At 34.9% G+C, this 18260-nt stretch overlaps 1 protein-coding gene and 1 long non-coding RNA gene across 2 annotated transcripts in view; one reads left to right on the top strand and one right to left on the bottom strand.

The window, feature by feature from the left end:
* LOC125649852 (dynein axonemal heavy chain 6-like) overlaps window positions 1-18260 on the top strand; it is a 72670-nt gene that overhangs the window by 14939 nt on the left and 39471 nt on the right. The window contains exons 22-43 of the mRNA XM_056164788.1: window positions 155-373; window positions 1300-1586; window positions 3312-3541; window positions 4363-4553; window positions 4848-4928; window positions 5020-5178; window positions 5310-5431; window positions 5594-5765; window positions 6295-6402; window positions 6528-6637; window positions 6800-6874; window positions 7029-7116; window positions 7895-8145; window positions 9455-9686; window positions 9804-10072; window positions 10583-10849; window positions 11136-11310; window positions 13403-13639; window positions 13883-14122; window positions 14362-14634; window positions 15591-15846; window positions 16932-17112. Coding sequence (XP_056020763.1) covers window positions 155-373; window positions 1300-1586; window positions 3312-3541; window positions 4363-4553; window positions 4848-4928; window positions 5020-5178; window positions 5310-5431; window positions 5594-5765; window positions 6295-6402; window positions 6528-6637; window positions 6800-6874; window positions 7029-7116; window positions 7895-8145; window positions 9455-9686; window positions 9804-10072; window positions 10583-10849; window positions 11136-11310; window positions 13403-13639; window positions 13883-14122; window positions 14362-14634; window positions 15591-15846; window positions 16932-17112 — 4223 coding nt within the window. The remainder of the gene's footprint in view (window positions 1-154; window positions 374-1299; window positions 1587-3311; window positions 3542-4362; window positions 4554-4847; window positions 4929-5019; window positions 5179-5309; window positions 5432-5593; window positions 5766-6294; window positions 6403-6527; window positions 6638-6799; window positions 6875-7028; window positions 7117-7894; window positions 8146-9454; window positions 9687-9803; window positions 10073-10582; window positions 10850-11135; window positions 11311-13402; window positions 13640-13882; window positions 14123-14361; window positions 14635-15590; window positions 15847-16931; window positions 17113-18260) is intronic.
* Window positions 151-10698, bottom strand: LOC130054570 (uncharacterized). The gene is made up of 4 exons (XR_008802871.1): window positions 10606-10698; window positions 4369-5738; window positions 3396-3489; window positions 151-367 (listed from the first exon to the last, which is right to left on the bottom strand). It is a non-coding gene; the product is annotated as an uncharacterized LOC130054570 (long non-coding RNA).

Below are 18260 nucleotides of genomic sequence, written 5' to 3' on the forward strand. Positions count from 1 at the left end.
TTTGCACGATTATAAAAATCTCATTACTGGGATTGTAACAGCGAAACATGGTAAATCTAAAATCTAATTTCATGTAGAAAATCACAAGTAAAACATGTGTTTTCCTGTCTTTTTTTAATCATGGAAAATGTTGTTTATTTAATTTTTTTATCAGGGAGCTGCAAGGAAGCTGGAAGACTATCCAAAATCTGTGGAGGAGTTTGTAGAGCATTTGTCTTTCCTGTCCAAGATGACGTCTGAAATCACAGCACTGGACAAGGAATTTCTGATTGTGACCAAACTGTTCACCATTACTAAGGACTTCTCTGTGAAGATTGAACCAGAAGACTTGGCTCTGTATCAGACATTGGGTCCCAGTTTCCAAGGACTGAAAGTAAGTAAACTGAAGTTTATGGTTGCCTGTCAAGTGAGATATTGTTCCTTGTTAGTACATTGCATGGGACAGAAAATCATTGTTGTTTGGGAAATACAAAAATTTCAAAGATATGCATTAAGTGCCTATTAGTAATTGTTTAATGTTATTGGTAAAATAGAAATGCAGTCTTGATAAAAAAAATCATTTCTTGCATACAGTTTAGGGAGAGCATATTGGAATTGGCATGTCTGTTCACCTGTTTGTAGGTATGAGTTTGTCTGAATATATGTTCTGAGAGACTATAGTGTAGCTCATGGATTTTTCTGAAAATTTGTACAATCTTTATTCACCGTATAAAGATGTGCACCTTATATTTTCATGATGATTGGACAATTTTTCTTCATTTTACAAATGTTTTTTATTTTTCAACTTTATGGACATCGTATTGAAATGGTACAGAGAATACTGCATATTAAAGTTTAGGAGGGGTATAATGGAATCATCGTGTCCATTTGTCTATCGCTCCATCCATCTATTTGTGGACATTATCTAAGAGACAAGTTCATGGATTTTCCTGAAAATTTGTACAATATTTATTTCACCAAAATTATTGATAATTATTAATAATCAAATGAATTTACTGTATCCTGTAACTTGTATTCAGGTGAAACATGAATAATATTGAAACTTATAATAATATGTCTTTCTGGTCGTCAGCTTTACAATATTTCAAATACAAATGTATGCTCCAATATGGATGAGCCCCACAGGGGTTATTCTTGTTAGGACAGATCTGTAGATTTTCATTATTATCTATGGAAATTCTTGTTTTGAAAAATGTGATATCAAGAGGGTAATCAGAGTTCTTTTGTTTAGATAAAGACATTACAATACAATATTGTGTAAGTAGAACTGTGACTAAAGGAAAGAACCATCCATTATAGAATGCCATACTTGTGGGTGAAGCCAAGAAAGATGAAAACATCCGTAAATTTAGTCAGGACTTGGATACCTTGATCTACAAGATCCGCAGCAAACTGATGGAGATCAAAAACCGAGTGCGTGACCCAGATCTTCTCAGCACAGACATTATAGCTGTAGCTGCCCTGAGTAAGCTGGACTCAATTCAGAGTGAAGTGAGCTCATTGTCCTCCAAAGCTAGAAGTTATGCAAGCTACCAGGAACGATTTGGTAGCTCACTGTCCAATTCCAAGAAGGGCATGTATGGGGAGTAAGTCAACTATTCATTATAAATTGCATATTCCTAGAAGCACTATCATTGTTGTATAAATATTGCTAAGTTAGCTCATTTGAGCAAAAGACTTCACTATTTTCCCACAAATCATTGGTGCCTGGGAACAGGATGGGGCTACAATAAGGGTACTGTGAATGTCTCAGTTAGAATATACTGATACATGTGTATAGGAAAAACTTGTTTCATCAATGAAAAGGGTACAATAGGTAACATAATGCTGTAGATCACTTAAATATGCTATTTCACAGTGGGTTTTTTTACAAGAGTAACATTCACAGTACTTTTAATTTTGTTTTATTATGAAAAATACAAGACTTGGCCAATGCAGGTCAATCACTCTAATGTAATATTCACTTTGTGTTTAAGAAAAACCATATACCGTATAGCAGGGGTTTTCCGCGGGGTTATAATTTTGGCTTATTTTAGTGGTTAGATAGCTTTCTGCCAAATTTTCAATCGCCAAATATGCACCCAATTGCGACTTCAGTATTTGAAAGAGAGACAACTCTTCCCTGTCCACCAAAATTTATTCCGCTAAAATTATTAGCATACAGCCAGCAAATCGCCAAATTTTAGACGCGCAGAATAAACCCGCTATATGGTAACTGTTAGGAGGTCGGATACTATGATGGAAAATGTTTTTGGGCTAAAAACTCGTGCCTGACATGTTACTTAAGAGTAATAATTAAACAATACAGTCAAACCAGAGATAAGATATCTATGCTGGATTTTTAGGAAAAAATCATTAAAAATTCAGATTTTGCCAAGTACAAGATAAAATGAATATAAGTCTCCAGTAGGATTTGAACCTGCACAAACGAGGCAAGATTTTCTGTCTTTACTGATCTTTGCTTGATGATACCTTGTGACTACCAAAGTATATACCCTATAGGCATTCTAAAAACAAACACTACAAAAGATGGGGCAGGTCATTAAACAGCTAAAAACTCTTCTGTATTTCTGGTCCTTACACAATGAAATGAAAATCACTGAGATTATTTCTTAGTGTACAGTATTCAAGCATCAATATATAGTGCAAATTTTAGTTGTTTAAATTTACAACTCTCAGGACCAGTGTAGGTTTAGAGTAAAGGAAATTTCTTTCTACAGGAATCTTAGAATCTTTTCAGCAACAAAAAAACAACGTCTGTCAAATTAACATACAAGCATCCTGAGATGTTTATGGCACAACTGCCCAGTGTTAATGGCTTCTGGTATAGTGTTAGACCACCATTGGGGCTCCAAAGTTGATGGATTATTTCTAGATAGACATTATGACTGGGATGAGCAATGTGACCCATGGGCCTAATGTTTTATATAAATTATCATGAACTGCCATTCCTTTGAACAACTTCTCCATGAAACTGAAAGTGTTTCTTTTATCTCAGAAAGAAAGGACGGTAACTGTATATCTGATTCCAGAACTGTTATGTTGTGTTGATTGTTTTGTTATTTTCAACAATTCCATAGTTACTCATAATCATATGCACATTGTGTTAATTGTTTTGATTTAAATGGAATGCATTCCTGATGAAATATTCTTCCAAGTTGATGATTTTGATTTCGTTTAATTCTGTGATTTACTATCAATAAAATATTGATTTTTATTTCATGTTAATACAAGCATACAAGTACATGTAATTGTGAACAATTTCCTAAATGTGTATGGAGAACAAAAGATTTAAAATTCACCATTTTCAGAGAGTACATGCTAATGGATCGCTATGACAGTCAAAGTGCTACAGAGATCCAGGCTGACTTATCTGACATTGAGCGTGACCTGACCTTGAGACAGTTGCTATGGCAATCCCAGGAAGAATGGGACAAGTTGTATGAGGAATGGACAGCCACACCATTTGATTCTTTACAAGTGGAGTTGCTACAGAAAAATGTGAATCGATTTACTCAGACAGTGTACATGTTGGAAAAAGGTGAGATATTACTGTAGAATCATTTAAATTTGTGGGGGTCAATTTTCATGGATTGCTGAATTTTTAGGGGTTCGTGGGGACGTAATTTCGTGGATTTATATATTTGTAATGTAGTAGTTAAGGCTATACAGACCGTGGATATCGGCCTGGATAGGTCAGTGGTTAGAGCACCTGACTAGTAATGCAGGGGTCCCGGGTTCGATTCCCGGTCCAGCCAAAGATTTTCTCCTCTCTCCTTTAAATACTACATTTGGTGCCTCGACCACCCCTGGATTTGCAGGTTGTCCTGCCAGGGGCGAAATGAACCTGGGTTGATATTGAAAGACAATTATAAAAATTATAATTGATCTTAAGGAGGGAGGAATGTAGTAGTTAGGGCTATACGGACCGTGGATATCAGCCTGGATAGTTCAGTGGTTAGAGCACCTGACTAGTAATGCAGGGTCCCGGGTTCGATTCCCGGTCCAGCCAAAGATTTTCTCCTCTCTCCTTTAAATACTACAGTAAGAAAGATAACTCTGGAATGTAAATAGTTGTCTTTATTCGTTGAGGATGTAAATTCGTAGGTGAGGGGTACCCACGAATTCCACGAAAAGTGAGCCACCACGAATTCTAATGATTCCACAGTATATTACAACTTTATCTGATTCATTCATTTTCAAGATTTTTATCCCTCTTTAAAAATTGTAATTATTTAATATGTTAAAAAAATTAATTTCATGCATTGTGAATTTTATGCATTGTCCATTCTAGAATAGATATAGAAATCACTGTACCACAATGTAATTAATGGACACTGTATATATTTCATTGGTTAACAGGTTTACCATCAAATGAGGTCCTACCAACTCTGAAGGCCAAAGTGACTGAGTTCAAGCATGGCATGCCAGTGATTACATCTCTGAGGAACCCATCTCTGAAAGCTCGCCATTGGCAGTTGATAGAGAGACTGATCCAGAAGTCCATAGCAAGAGACAAGAACTTCACTTTGGCCAACCTACTGGAAATGAATGTAAGTTAACCCATGTAACATTGAAAACATTGAAAAGTCTGGTCACACGAAAAAAAAACCAACCTCTTTTGGCTGTATCACCTATAATGTAAGTCATGGTTAATCCATGTAACATTGAAAAGTCCGGCCATACAAAGAACTCTTTTGGCTGTATCACCTATAATGTAAGTCATGGTTAATCCACGTAGCATTGAAAAGTCCGGCCACACAAAAATCTCTTTTGGCTGTATCACCTATATTTAGTATTCATTTCTCATTTTCGAGATTGCTGATTTGATGGTTTTTTTTATTCAGATTTTCAAACACAAAGAGAAGATACAAGAAATCTCTACCAAAGCTAGCAATGAGGCAACATTGGAAATCATGCTGGAAAAGGTATTTATAAATCTACAAGAGCTTGTGTTTTTATATTCAAAATATGCACAGATGAAAGCTTCCTTTCACCAATTTTTCTTTCCATTTTCAGATTATCAACTTGTGGCAAAACACAGACTTTCATCTTTCTCCTCACCAAGGCAGAGACACATTCATCATTGCTGGAGCAGATGACATCATGGCTCAGTTAGAGGAAAGTCAAGTTACCATAGGAACCATCAAAGCTTCCAGATACATTGCTCCAATTCAGGCAAGACAGATTCTTCATGTCATTAGATAAAGTTTGCATTTGAAAACAAGAAAAAAAATTGCATACTAACGGGGTTGCCTCCCCCTTTTCCCATCTGGTGTTAAACTTTTCCACACTAATATTTACTTCAGACACAAGTTGACCAGTGGGAGAGCAAGCTTGGTGTGTTTTCCAGGACTTTGGATGAATGGTTAACAGTGCAGAGAATGTATCTATACTTAGAGCCAATTTTTGGTGCCCCTGACATTCAGAGGTAATGACCCCATTTTGTACATACTGAATGAGGAGGCTGAAGATTTTTAAGATTCCGCCTAACACCATTTTAGGAAAAAGACTGAAATTGAATTAATCTGAAGTAAACAGCAATATCCTAAATTTGAATTGATGTTATACAAAATGATATGTTTTGTTACAGAACTTTGCCTGGGGATGCTAAGTTGTTCACTGCAGTAGACAAGTCTTGGAAGGACATCATGAGGAGGGTGGAGGACCGCCGGAATGCCTTAAAGGCAGCGACCACCACAGGAACCCTGGAAACGCTAACCTCATGTCGACAGAACCTAGAAAAAATACAAAAAAGCTTAGAGGTCAGAAGTTCATAACTTGTATGCCAGTTTCAATTGATGACTAACATCAGTACTTAGAATGGCTGTGGTTTCCTTGTAATACTTTGTTTGTAAATTTGTGAGTCAGCAAGGAAAGTATATCCCCTGGTGTTAAAACCTGCATTCAAACCTAAGACAGTGACGTTTAAAAGAAAGTTGTATGTTAGTAGTAAGCCACAGAACTTCTTTTGATTACTAAGAGCTTCTCTGTTACATATTAGTATTTCAGATACTGTATGTGTACTTATATTATCACGTTTACAGTTTGGCGCAATTGGAGCTGATGCACTATTTGCCATAATCATGATTCAGCACTTGTTCTGTGTTTGATAATGGATGAATATAGACTGTCATATTTTAGTGCAACCATAAAATAGTGCTTGTGTTTCAATGCCAAAGTCACTAAAATTTGAATCTCGCTAAAATAAGTAAACAAACAATATCCTTAAACAGGCTGAGCAAGAATAACATTTTCATTGTTGTGTTAATTCATTGAGTGTTTCATTTATAGGAATACCTGGACTCGAGAAGAGTTGTCTTTCCTAGATTTTACTTCCTCAGTAATGATGAGCTGTTGGAGATTTTGGGTGCCCAATCAAAAGATCTTAATGCTGTTCAGGTAGAGTTTTTAAATTAAAAATGGAACAGATGGTATGGAAAAATATTTTTCGTGAACAAAAATCTCATTCCTTTTTAATTACTTGCCAATGAATAGAATTCCTTAAAATATTTTTGTGTTTTTAGCCACATCTTGGCAAATGTTTTGGAAACATCAAATATTTGGAGATTGGACAGAATCCACCTACCATCAAAACTATGGTATCATCAGAAGGAGAAAGAGTTGCCATGCCAAAGTATGTGGATTTTACTCAATGGAAAATTCCATCTGCATTTTTAGCTAATAAAATACACATAAATAATTGTAATTAAATTTTATCTTTAAACACTGTTAATTAAATGCTTTTAAAGTGTAACTTTTAGGAATTTGATTACCAATGGTAACCTATTATTTCTAGGAACATAAGAGCTAGGGGTTCTGTAGAACAATGGTTGGTCTATGTGGAGAATGGAATGATAGACACAGTCAAAAAGTGAGTACTATCTACAATATCACATGACCAGAATATTGCTTACCAGTATTATCAAAAATATGCAGAATCACAATTAATGAAAACTACTCTAGATTGGAAAAAAGGTACAAGGGTTGGATTTGATGAGATTTTATCCACATTACCATCTGTTTAGGCACCTGAAGCTTGGCTTGGCAGACTGGTTGGGAGCGGATCAAAGGGAGTGGGTGCTGAAACACCCTGGTCAAGTTGTCCTCACTGTGGTAAGTGACTGAGGTTAACAGGTCACTCTGGTCTTTATCAGGCAATCAAAACATACATGTATTGAAGCTATCGCTGAAGCATTGTACAATGTATGTTTATCACCAAGAAACAAAATATTTCCCCAGTATGGTATTTGAAGTATGAACCAAAATGTTTGGAGAAAGACTGTTTAATAGTGTGGCTGCATACGTTTAGAATAATGTACCACTAAATGTCATTGGAATGTTTTAAAGTGCAGTTAAAATCAAACATTTACAAAATTTGCTCATAATTCAGTGCCTGTTTTCAAAATGTTATTTTTAAATCCTAATCTAATATACAAACTTTTAACATATGCTTGTTTTATCCCTTCTTGGAGTGGCTATGCATGTGTTTTTATGATGTTCTTTTGCTGTATTTTTATTCATCTTTCATAATATGTATGTACAATGCCTCAGAGTAATAATATTTTGTATTACAAAAGCACTGTAATCCAACCTTTATTTAAGTGCAAAAAATGTTCGCGAGGTTCACAAAAAACTCATCATCGTGAATGTTTCTCACCCTGAACCAGTCATTTGATATCTCTTGTATGTTTAAGATGATGTTGGTCACAAAAGTTGGTCCCTGTGAACCAGTTCATCACTGGTAAATCGCAAAAAAAGGTTGTCACAAATAAAAGTTGGTTTACAGTATACATATTGTGTTATGAAGTCATCATTATATGTTGTATACACACATCCACTTCATTTAATACATGTTGTTTTAGTTTTACACTTATCTTACCTTCATTTTTAGACTCAGATCATGTTCAACAAAAATATCATCCAATGTTTTGACCTTCCCAATGTGGTGAACAGCTTGATTGATGTCAAGGACAAGCTCGTGGACTCACTGAATGTTCTAGCTCGCATGGTCTCTGGCAACATTCTGTCTCACCAAAGAGAGAGCATCATGGCTCTACTAACCATCAATGTACACAACAGAGACATCCTGCTGGACATGATAGAGCAACAGATCAAAAAAGTGGATGACTTTATGTGGACTAAGTAAGACAAATGTTTTATCAATGGTCATAGCAGTTGAAATGCTAGGAATTTTGTGTTGCCTGTCAAATGAATGGATCATATTGTCTGATTGTCTATCACATTTTTTAACTCTATTGTAGGTGACATTTGTTTACATAGGAACACTGATTAATTGAAATTTTGTTTTCTAAACAATGATGCTTTGTATTTTGAACATTCCCCTTGCTGGTTTTTTTTTTATACACCTGTCTTTAGACGGGACATATTATGGTACAGCAATGTCTGAACGTCCATACGTTCATTCGGGGTTTTCTGTTTCTGTTCTCATTTCTCTGTCACATATGAAACTGAAACTTGCTATGTAGCTTCTTTGTTGGCCAATCTAGATCACTTGCAATTTTGATCCATTTCGACCTTTTTTTGCAGGAGTTTTGCCCCTTTATTAAAAAATTTATATTATATGGAGGGTACATAATTTGTCCATCTAATATCTCCCATAATTTTCAAGTGAGGATCTTCTTACTTTACAAAGTGTTTGTATGGGTATTGAAGATGTGCATGTGGCAAGAATTTTGATTTTCTTCAATATTTTGAGAAAATTACATGTTGTTGAACTTGGTAAATTTTTAGGAAATATTATAAAATGAGTGCATGGTGTGTGTTTTTAACTCCTTTCACAGTTTTAAAGCTATGGCCTTTGTAAACAACTTGAAGATGTGCAGTTTGCAAGGATTTTGATTCTCAACAATTTTCTAATTTTCTTTGATGTTTGAAATATTTACAGATTGTTGAACTTGGTTAATTTGGGAATATTTTCCACTCAGAACTCTTGGTTTGTCTATTTACCTCCTGTCACAATATTTAAGCGAGGGCGTTTTATTCATACAATGCAAAAGAAAGAATGTCACAGCTTGATGATGGCTGATACTACCTCAAGAAAAGTTCTACAACTCCTGGAATTTTTTGCCATGTTTGCTAATCAATGTCACAAAACAAACACCTTATAATAAAAACACCCTATATAACCTTCTTGCGAGCAGATTTTGTACCAGTTATGGTACTCTTTTTGAATGAGAATATCCTATACTGCATTGCGTTGATTTTCCTGGGGCACCTAATTTCATGGATTTGTTAAAAAAAATATAGTTTTGTTGACACATGATTTTATGGAGAACTTCTCTATGGTCTTCATTCTGGAGCAAAATTTTAACTTCATTGATTATTTGATTTCGCAGTTACTTTGTAAGACATACATGAAAACCATATAAATTGGTGCTAAATGAAAAATGATGATTCTACGTTCTTCAATAATCTGTGTTTATCTTTCCAGGCAGCTAAGGTATGAGTGGGATGAACAGAGTAATAACTGTTTTGTGATGCAGTCTAATGCCAGGTTCCAGTATGGGTATGAGTATCTGGGCTGTTCACCCCGCCTTGTCATCACCCCCCTCACTGACAGGTGCTACCTTACACTAACAGGTGCCCTACATCTACACCTCGGGGGATCCCCAGCAGGGCCAGCTGGAACAGGCAAAACTGAAACAGTGAAAGATTTGGCTAAAGTAATTAAGTTTTGTCTTAAAATGGCCATTTTGTTTGTTATGTGGAGTATATCCATCAACATGAAAATCAAGTAAAAGATGAAATTAACATAGCTCTATTTATGACTCTCTTTACAGGGAGTGGGAAAGCAATGCGTTGTCTTTAATTGTTCGGAGGGTCTGGAATACCACACTTTAGGGAAGTTCTTTTCTGGTCTGGCTCAGTCTGGAAGTTGGTGTTGCTTTGATGAGTTCAATAGGATTGACCTGGAGGTCTTGTCTGTAGTAGCACAGCAGATCTTAATGATCAAGCAGGCCAAAGACAGAGAAGATCTGAGGTTTATGTTTGAAGGAAAAGACATCAAACTTAACCCCACCTGTGGATACTTCATCACAATGAATCCCACGTAAGGAATACTACAGTTAAATCTGTATAATTAGACACCCTTGATGCGAGTTTCTATTCTAAATTGTGGGTTTTTTAAAATATTCTTTCATATATACATGTATATATATATTTCACTTTTGGATAAATAGTTGATGATTAAATGTGCAATCCAGCATCCTGTTTAATCTTACATAAAATTTGTCTTACGGAGCATGTCAGATTGGACATGTTTTACTGTACTTAAAGTCTGTACCTCCATCTGCTTCTTTTGTCAAGCTGATATGGATTTGAAATGCCCCTCCAAGGTCATAAAAATATTGTAGCATGATGCCACACTGTGTATGTTTTTCAAACAAAGTTGACAGAAAACTGGTTTTAAAGAGGACACATTTTATATATGGAATAATGATTAGCGTATTATTGAAATCCATGAGAAAGAGACCAATTTTCATGAATGAAAATTTTTTTAAAAAAAAGAAGAAAAACCCAATAAATATCTCAAATCACTGAAACAAATGTGCTATTTCAGATATGCAGGCAGAGTAGATTTACCAGATAACTTGAAGTCCTTGTTCCGACCGGTGGCCATGATGGTGCCTCACTATGACCAGATTGCTGAGATAATGCTGTTCTCTGAGGGATTCATGGCAGCCAAGTCTTTGTCCAGAAAAATTGTGAACTTGTATCAGCTGGCCAGTAAACAGTTGTCTCAACAGGATCACTACGATTTTGGAATGAGAGCCATTAAGTCTGTGCTGGTGATGGCAGGACACGGAAGATACAAGGAGCAACATAAGTATGTAGTGATCGGAAATACTAAATACATGTATGTTAGGCTTTTAAAAATCTAGGTCAACAAGAGGCATTGGTACAATAAAGAACTCGCAGCATTGACAAAGCTTTGTTCTGAATGTCATTTTGATATGAATGGGAAAAATTTCCATTATGTAATCATTCTCTGCAACTGATCAATCCCATACAAGTTGGTTTTTCTTGAACTGCAAATAAGAACAGGGAAGATTGCACTGAGATGAGGGATTTACTTAAATATAGGTACTTTATGTGCAAATTTTTTTTTCCAGGGGTGATCAAAGTAGAGACCTAACAGAAAATGTGGAGTCCTTCATTCTGATCCACTCCCTGAGGGACGCCAATCTCCCCAAGTTCCTCGCAGAGGACGTCCCTCTGTTTGAAAGTATACTGGATGATCTGTTTCCAGGAGTTGTTCCCCCTGACCCAGACTATGGGGTTTTAGAGGTATATAGGTGATAAAACATCGCCTTGCAAATAGCCATATACAGTTGTACCCCAAATGTTAATGTAAAATTTGTTCAGGGCTATTCCAGCAAAAAACGTATGGGGGGAGGGACGACAGCCGATATTTTTTTGGATGGGTGGGGGTGATTCGGGAAAATATATATGTAATGGTGGTTGTATTCCAGGTTAAAAAACATGGGTGCCTGTGAATTATAATAAAAATCGAAACGTATCACGTTACGTTTCTTTTATTACAAAAGAAGAAAAGCGGAGCCATCCTACATTTAATAAGAAAAAGAGATTGATAAATGGGCAGATAACTCAATGTTACCGTAAAACTTTCCCCTCCAAGGCGTTACCCAACCTATTGTACCTGTCCTAAATGACCACCTGTCTAACGCAACCAACGATCATGAGTTTTACAACCTTTTCGTGTAATTTCACCTATATGAAACGACTGTACATTTTTCGATTACAACGCGATTCCTACTTTCAATTTCAGTCGAACATGACTATTCTGGGAATTATTGCCCCTAACACTTTCTTTTTAAAATGCACAGGTAATAGTTCGGCATTTATCTTGTTTAATCGGCAGTCTGAATCAATTATTATACCCAAGCTATCAATTGGTTAACGTGTAATTAACATGCAGCGTCGGGTGAGGTTAATTACCAAAACCCGAGTTGTTGTTTATTTAACAAAATCAAGGATTAGGGAATCAAGACCGCTGTTTCAGAATGTGTGAATTTCTACAGACTTTGATATGTGCGGGGTAAATCGGATATGAAATCTCCCACCTGGTATACTATTACGTTTAACAGAGTGGAAAATTTGCCTGGTTGCGATATAAATCAGGTAAATATTGTGCTTGGGACTGAAATTTTAAATGGAATATTCACGAATTTCCTGTACGAGAGATTGTAGGGGGAAAAGTCAAAGGAAAAAACTCACAATCTATATGCATACACTTTGTAATATAGGAAAATATCTATGTCTTGCACTTAAGTTGCGAGAAAACCTAACTCGTTGAAAAGTTCTTCTCCGTTGCTTGCTTGAATTTGTACACCGCTATACAATGCCATTTTATGTATACATATTGTAACTGATGTAATAAGACACTTGTCTTTTAAAAGCAATAAATAGAATAACAATATATGTGAATTTAAATTTTAAGTGGTATAATTTCATATTTTATTTAGTTTTATATCATTAAAAAAAACCAACTTCTTGTTATTTCAACAATTAACAAGCACCCAGATCATGACATGAGTAAAAAGGACATGCACATCAAGTCCAAAAATGATATGACAATATCCCACATCATTAGTGAAACTGTTTGTTTATAATAAGCAAACAGAGCTAGGTTTCTACAACTCACATGTTTCCAAAGTATACAAAATTAATTGCATTTTTTCTTTTTATATGCTGAGATCATCCTTTTTTTCTCCCTACCAAAATTGCATTGGAACCCAAAATATGTAATTTTTTTCTGCAATGATTGCTTAAAACCTTCATCTCCCGACGAAACAACAAAGAAAGGCGTTTTATTGTTTATATTTTTATGCATTTTTAAAAATATAAACTAGAATTAAATTCTAAAATATTATATGATTGATCCATTGTTACGTTAAATGAAACAGTCAATACCCCATTTGACCTTTGACTTGGTAATGATTATGCAGACAAGTGGTACTAGAAAACCGAATCGAGCTTTCAACAAACATATATTCATTGTATGTTGAAAACAATGCCAATTTCAAAAGAAATATAAGAGAAAAGTTTCAGTGAATGTAAATATATAGGATTAAAACCAATTTGAACTTGTTGAAACTAAACTCTACCTTTAAAGGAAAATCTTAATATACAGGCGATTTCAGTATTGAATTCTTTATCTTATTCGTATGGGTGGTGGTGACAGGGGAGAATCTAATTGTATGGGTGGTGGTAGCAGAGGAAAATTTAATTGTATGGGTGACTGTCTTTAAAATAAAGTGCCTTCCCTCCCCGATATTTTTTTTGCTGGAATAGCCCTCAGGATGAAATTATTTGTCTATCAAATGGATATGGAAATGAACTGAAAATTCTTTTTTAGAAAGCCATTAACATTGCTGTTAGAGACAACAATTTCCAGAACTGGCCCCACCAGATTGACAAGGTTAAACAGTTTTACAACCAAATTATGGTCCGTCACGGCATTATGTTAGTGGGGCCCACAGGAGGGGGCAAAACCACTGTGAGAACAATCCTCCAAAAGGCTCTCATTCTAATGCCCACCATTGTACCCCAGGATGAAAGGGAAATTGTGAATAGGAAACAGAGTATGTTCCCAGTAAGTTTGGTGACTTTATTACTGAAATCATTCAAGTGAATTATTAGATTAGAATATAGATAATGAAGATGTGAAGTTCTGATAATGACATGGTTGTTCTTTCTGATTTCATGTCATCTTTTGATTTTAAAAATCAATATTAAACATGGATTAGTTGTTTGTTAGTTTGCAGGACAAAGGTAATTAATTCAAATTTGTTTATGTAGAATTGAATTTTAAAAAATTATTATTTTTTGTCCATAGGGAAGTAGATTAAAGAAGGGACATGTGGAGCTGTTTTCTGTGAATCCAAAAAGTGTCCATTCATCAGAGTTGTTCGGAGACTTTGATCCGTACACTAGGGACTGGACTGATGGACTCATAGCCTTAGCAACCCGGAAATTCTCCAACGAATTACAGCAACAACATGGCACCCCAGAGGAGCATTCTGGGAGACCAGTTTCTACGGCTGGCAATATGACGAATATATCTGATGCGTCTCAGGTATGTTGTTCCAGAACATCCTTCTCCTCCCTGTATATAAAAACTAGAAAAAAAAAATTTTTTTAAATCTCCTCCCTGTATATAAAAACTCTAGAAAAAAAACTGTTTTTGGATTCTACCTGAAATGTTGCCAATGAAAAGTTGATGTCACTGTTTAACCTTGAAGGTCGTGCCATTCCATGTCACGAATAACTGATGAGTATTAAATATCAATATAGAATTTTTAAACTGTTTGACAGACTTTGCTACGTGATGAAAAAGCAGATGAAGATGCAGAGAAGAAGGATCACATGGACAAAATGATCACTAATTGGAGATGGTTAATTTTGGATGGACCTGTAGATACAATCTGGGTGGAGAACCTGAATACAGTACTGGATGATTCTAAAGTCCTGTGTTTAGCCAATGGACACAGAATCAGTCTGCCCAGTGGGATGAGGTTGATTTTTGAAGTTGATAACTTGTCTGAGGCCAGCCCTGCAACCATTAGTAGATGTGCCATGGTGTACATGGTATGCTATTGTATAACAGAGACTTTATTTTTAGTGATATCTAAAGGTCTTCTTCGCATTAATTGGTCTTCATTCCTAGTTGTTGTTCCTTACAGATACATAAATGCTACGCACTGAGTTTGTGTTTAATGGAAAATGATTTTTCAATCGTAAAATGACTGAAATGATTCATTGGTAAACATTGACTAATATTAGCCCTTGGTCCTGGGTCTAGCTGTAACAAAGTTTTTGCTATGTATCATTGTTTGTGGGTATTTGGGGAAATATTTCTGATAAAAAGTCTGGCTTTGAATGGTTATTTGAAAGAAAAGTTTGTTTTCTAGATGGGAATGAAATAATACAAGATATAGTGTTGATATGATGCTTCCTTTAGATAAAATAAAAATTGTTATTGGTCGTGATACATTTAACTAAGCTGAACATCCAAATCACACTACATGTAGGTCTTCCAGTGAATTTAGCAACACCCATCTGACATGCAATTTCTATGATAGTAAGCTGAAAATTGTTGAAACTTTGTTTCAATTTTATTCACAGCATTTGTTTCAATGGTTTTGTATAAAATTAAGGTACTTGTGTGCAGCAGTTTCATGTTGCAGCAGAATCTGTATCATTTGCTATGAAATGGTAATATTAAAAAAAACCCAGATCTTACACATTGGCACATTCATTTCTATCAATCAAAATCTGAATTGTGGGCACATTGGTGAAAGATAGGACATAAAGATAATATTCAAATCCAAGCATGCTCTCTTGTCATCCATTTTAAATGTTGACATTGTCATTAGCCAATCATGTATTATACATACAAATGTTTGATCCAAATCAAATAGTAAATTACCCAGAATGAATCGAACATCCAACAGAGAGATCCGTTTCACTCAACTAAATGTATCATCTCGTTACTATTTTTGGAAACTGATACAATATCCATGTATATGTTATTACTTTTGTAGGACCCAGTAGATCTAGGTTGGAGACCATTTGTAAAAACCTGGCTTCAGAAACTTCCCAGGGAAATGCCTGAGAGTGGGCGTCGCCATCTTCAACAGCTTTTTGACTACACTATCGAGAAAGGCCTGAAATTTAACAGGAAGTACTCCCGCTTCCTTATGATGGACGTCCCCGAGATGTGCTATATTATGACCCTTTGTAACATTCTATCCTCATTTCTGGATTTTCTATCCAAGCATGGAGGATTTGGTGCTCCAGGTGAGTGTATTATTTTATTGTTCAGATTTATCTAATAATACTTATACATGTAGTTTCTTTTTATTTGCAATTTCCAATTTGGTACTTGCTATTTTCAGGGGCATCTAGTAATTCCAGTGTTTTGTCCATTTGTCTCTCTTCTATGTAATTTTGAGAGTCAAAAAGGAAAGTGGTTGAATAGAGTATTGGTTTTAAAAGAGTAAATTTGAAATTATAGAACACATTGCAGCCTGTTGTTGGAATTTATCATTTGTACATAAAAAACATTAGAGGTACACCCCAAGAATGCATTATTTTCAAATGGAATATATTAAAAACAGTTTTTTCCATGGATGATGTTTTTAAAATCAAACACAAAATACATTATGCATATTATCATTTTAAACCACATTTTTAGTGGATATTACAGTTGGTGATAAGGCCTGCTGACCTCATTGGCAGATCAGGCACCACATATTAACAACCCAGTCCTTTCATGGACTCTATTGACAAATTATTCAGTTTTAAATTGTGATTATTAGAATTATCAGTGAGAATTTTTGAAACATCCTGAATTAGGCAGAGAAACTTGATCGGCAAATAAAGCACATACATAATGTTTTATACTATGTTCAGATTAAGTGTTTGCAAGTTTTACATTTAATGTTTCAAATTGTAACAGTTAATTGATTATGCTTATTGTGTTATAGTTGCTCATCATATAGATGAATGAAGGAATTTACTCTTGAAAAGTGATTTGATGACTGAATGGAAGTGTACAGTGATCGAGATCCATTACCATTGATCTCATAGCATAGATTGATAGAATATCACATCATGTCATATTATATGATTAAAATTTGGTACAATTTTATATAGCATAGCATAGGAACCTGAAAATATACATAATGTAACATACCATACAATTTTTTCCCCAATATTATAGCATAAAAATGCTAAATATAAGCTTGAAATGACTGCACTACGGGGAGTACAGTGTTTTATAGACAGCTTTTGTATGTATAGAGTGTAAACATAGGATGATGATGATAAAGCATGTCGGTCTTTATAATCTACTAATCAGTATGATCGTTGTTTAACTTCAGATAGAATAGAAACAAAAGAAGACGGTGAGGAGAGGAGGCCAGAGAGTAGAGCCTCCAGTCGCAGCTCCTCCAGAGCCTCAAAGAGCAAGAGCCTCAAGAAGAGGACCACCAAAAAGACACCCATCAAGACCAAGGATGTCACTTTCAAAGTAGATGAAACCCAGTCATCGAAAAGTTCTAGGTAAGTTAGGCTTTTAAAGCATTAGGAATATTGCACTGTATGTATCATTTTGTTAATGTTATGTATGTGGTAATATTGCAATGTCATTATCGAATAAAAGTATGTAAATAAAAGAGATATACTACAGCAGAAAAATTGCAGAGGAAACGCTTGTAAATATGATGACTTTGAATAGATATTTGCTGGGAAATGGAAGTTATCTCCCTTAACTTGTGTCTGCTCTAGGTATAGATTGTGTTGATGTCTATTTGTTTTCTCTTTTCCTGAAGTTTTGTTAGTTCCACACACTCTGATATGTAAGTAAATGTGTTCCACATCTACACAGTGCAGTTTTTACGCATCAGTGAACTTCATTTTTATATCACCTTTTCCCCCCCTCTTTATTTTTGTCTCCTTTCATACAGATTTGAATATGCATATTGATTTTCTGTTGAAACTGTATTAAAAATAATTAATATGAATTTTGTAAATATATCATAATGAATTTTATCAGAGATACTGTTATATTCTGCTGACTGTACAGGCATCAAAATTAGTCAAATTTTATCTATCATTGATTTAATGTGGAAAACAATTAGCAAATCATTCTTAATGGTTTACATCTATGTTGCTAGAAGGAGACACAAAGAAGAGAATTAGAATTGTTATGAAAAACCAAGTACTTTGTCCAGATGAATTAAAGTGATAGTATACTTGTGTGTGCAAAGAGTTGATAATAGTTGGTATTTTCTTGCCAAAGTATTTTTGAATGCTACATCTATTTTGTGCCTCTTAAAGAACAGTGCTAAATACAGCATTTGTACCAAGAGCTATTATTAGGCTTTTGTGATAATGGAAATTTTGTCATGGTATATGCCATTTTGTTGATTTACATATACAGTAAACTTCATTTTCGTGTAAAATTCAGAAAGGTTACATGATTGGTAAATTCATATATGTATAGTGTTGAACAAATTAAATGCTTGCAAAAATTATGTCTCCTCTGTGAATATGACAAGACAAAATCACAGATATAAAATCTCATGAAATGTAAGTGATTTGTAATGTTCATAAATTTCTCATGGATTTGTATTTCCATATGAAATTGGTATATTTCTTTTCAAACCCAATACAAATTAGCTGTATAAGATGAATAACTGATCTGGCCA

Source organism: Ostrea edulis, chromosome 5 (assembly GCF_947568905.1).
Source record: "Ostrea edulis chromosome 5, xbOstEdul1.1, whole genome shotgun sequence".
In the NCBI taxonomy this organism is placed as follows: Eukaryota; Metazoa; Mollusca; class Bivalvia; order Ostreida; family Ostreidae; genus Ostrea; species Ostrea edulis.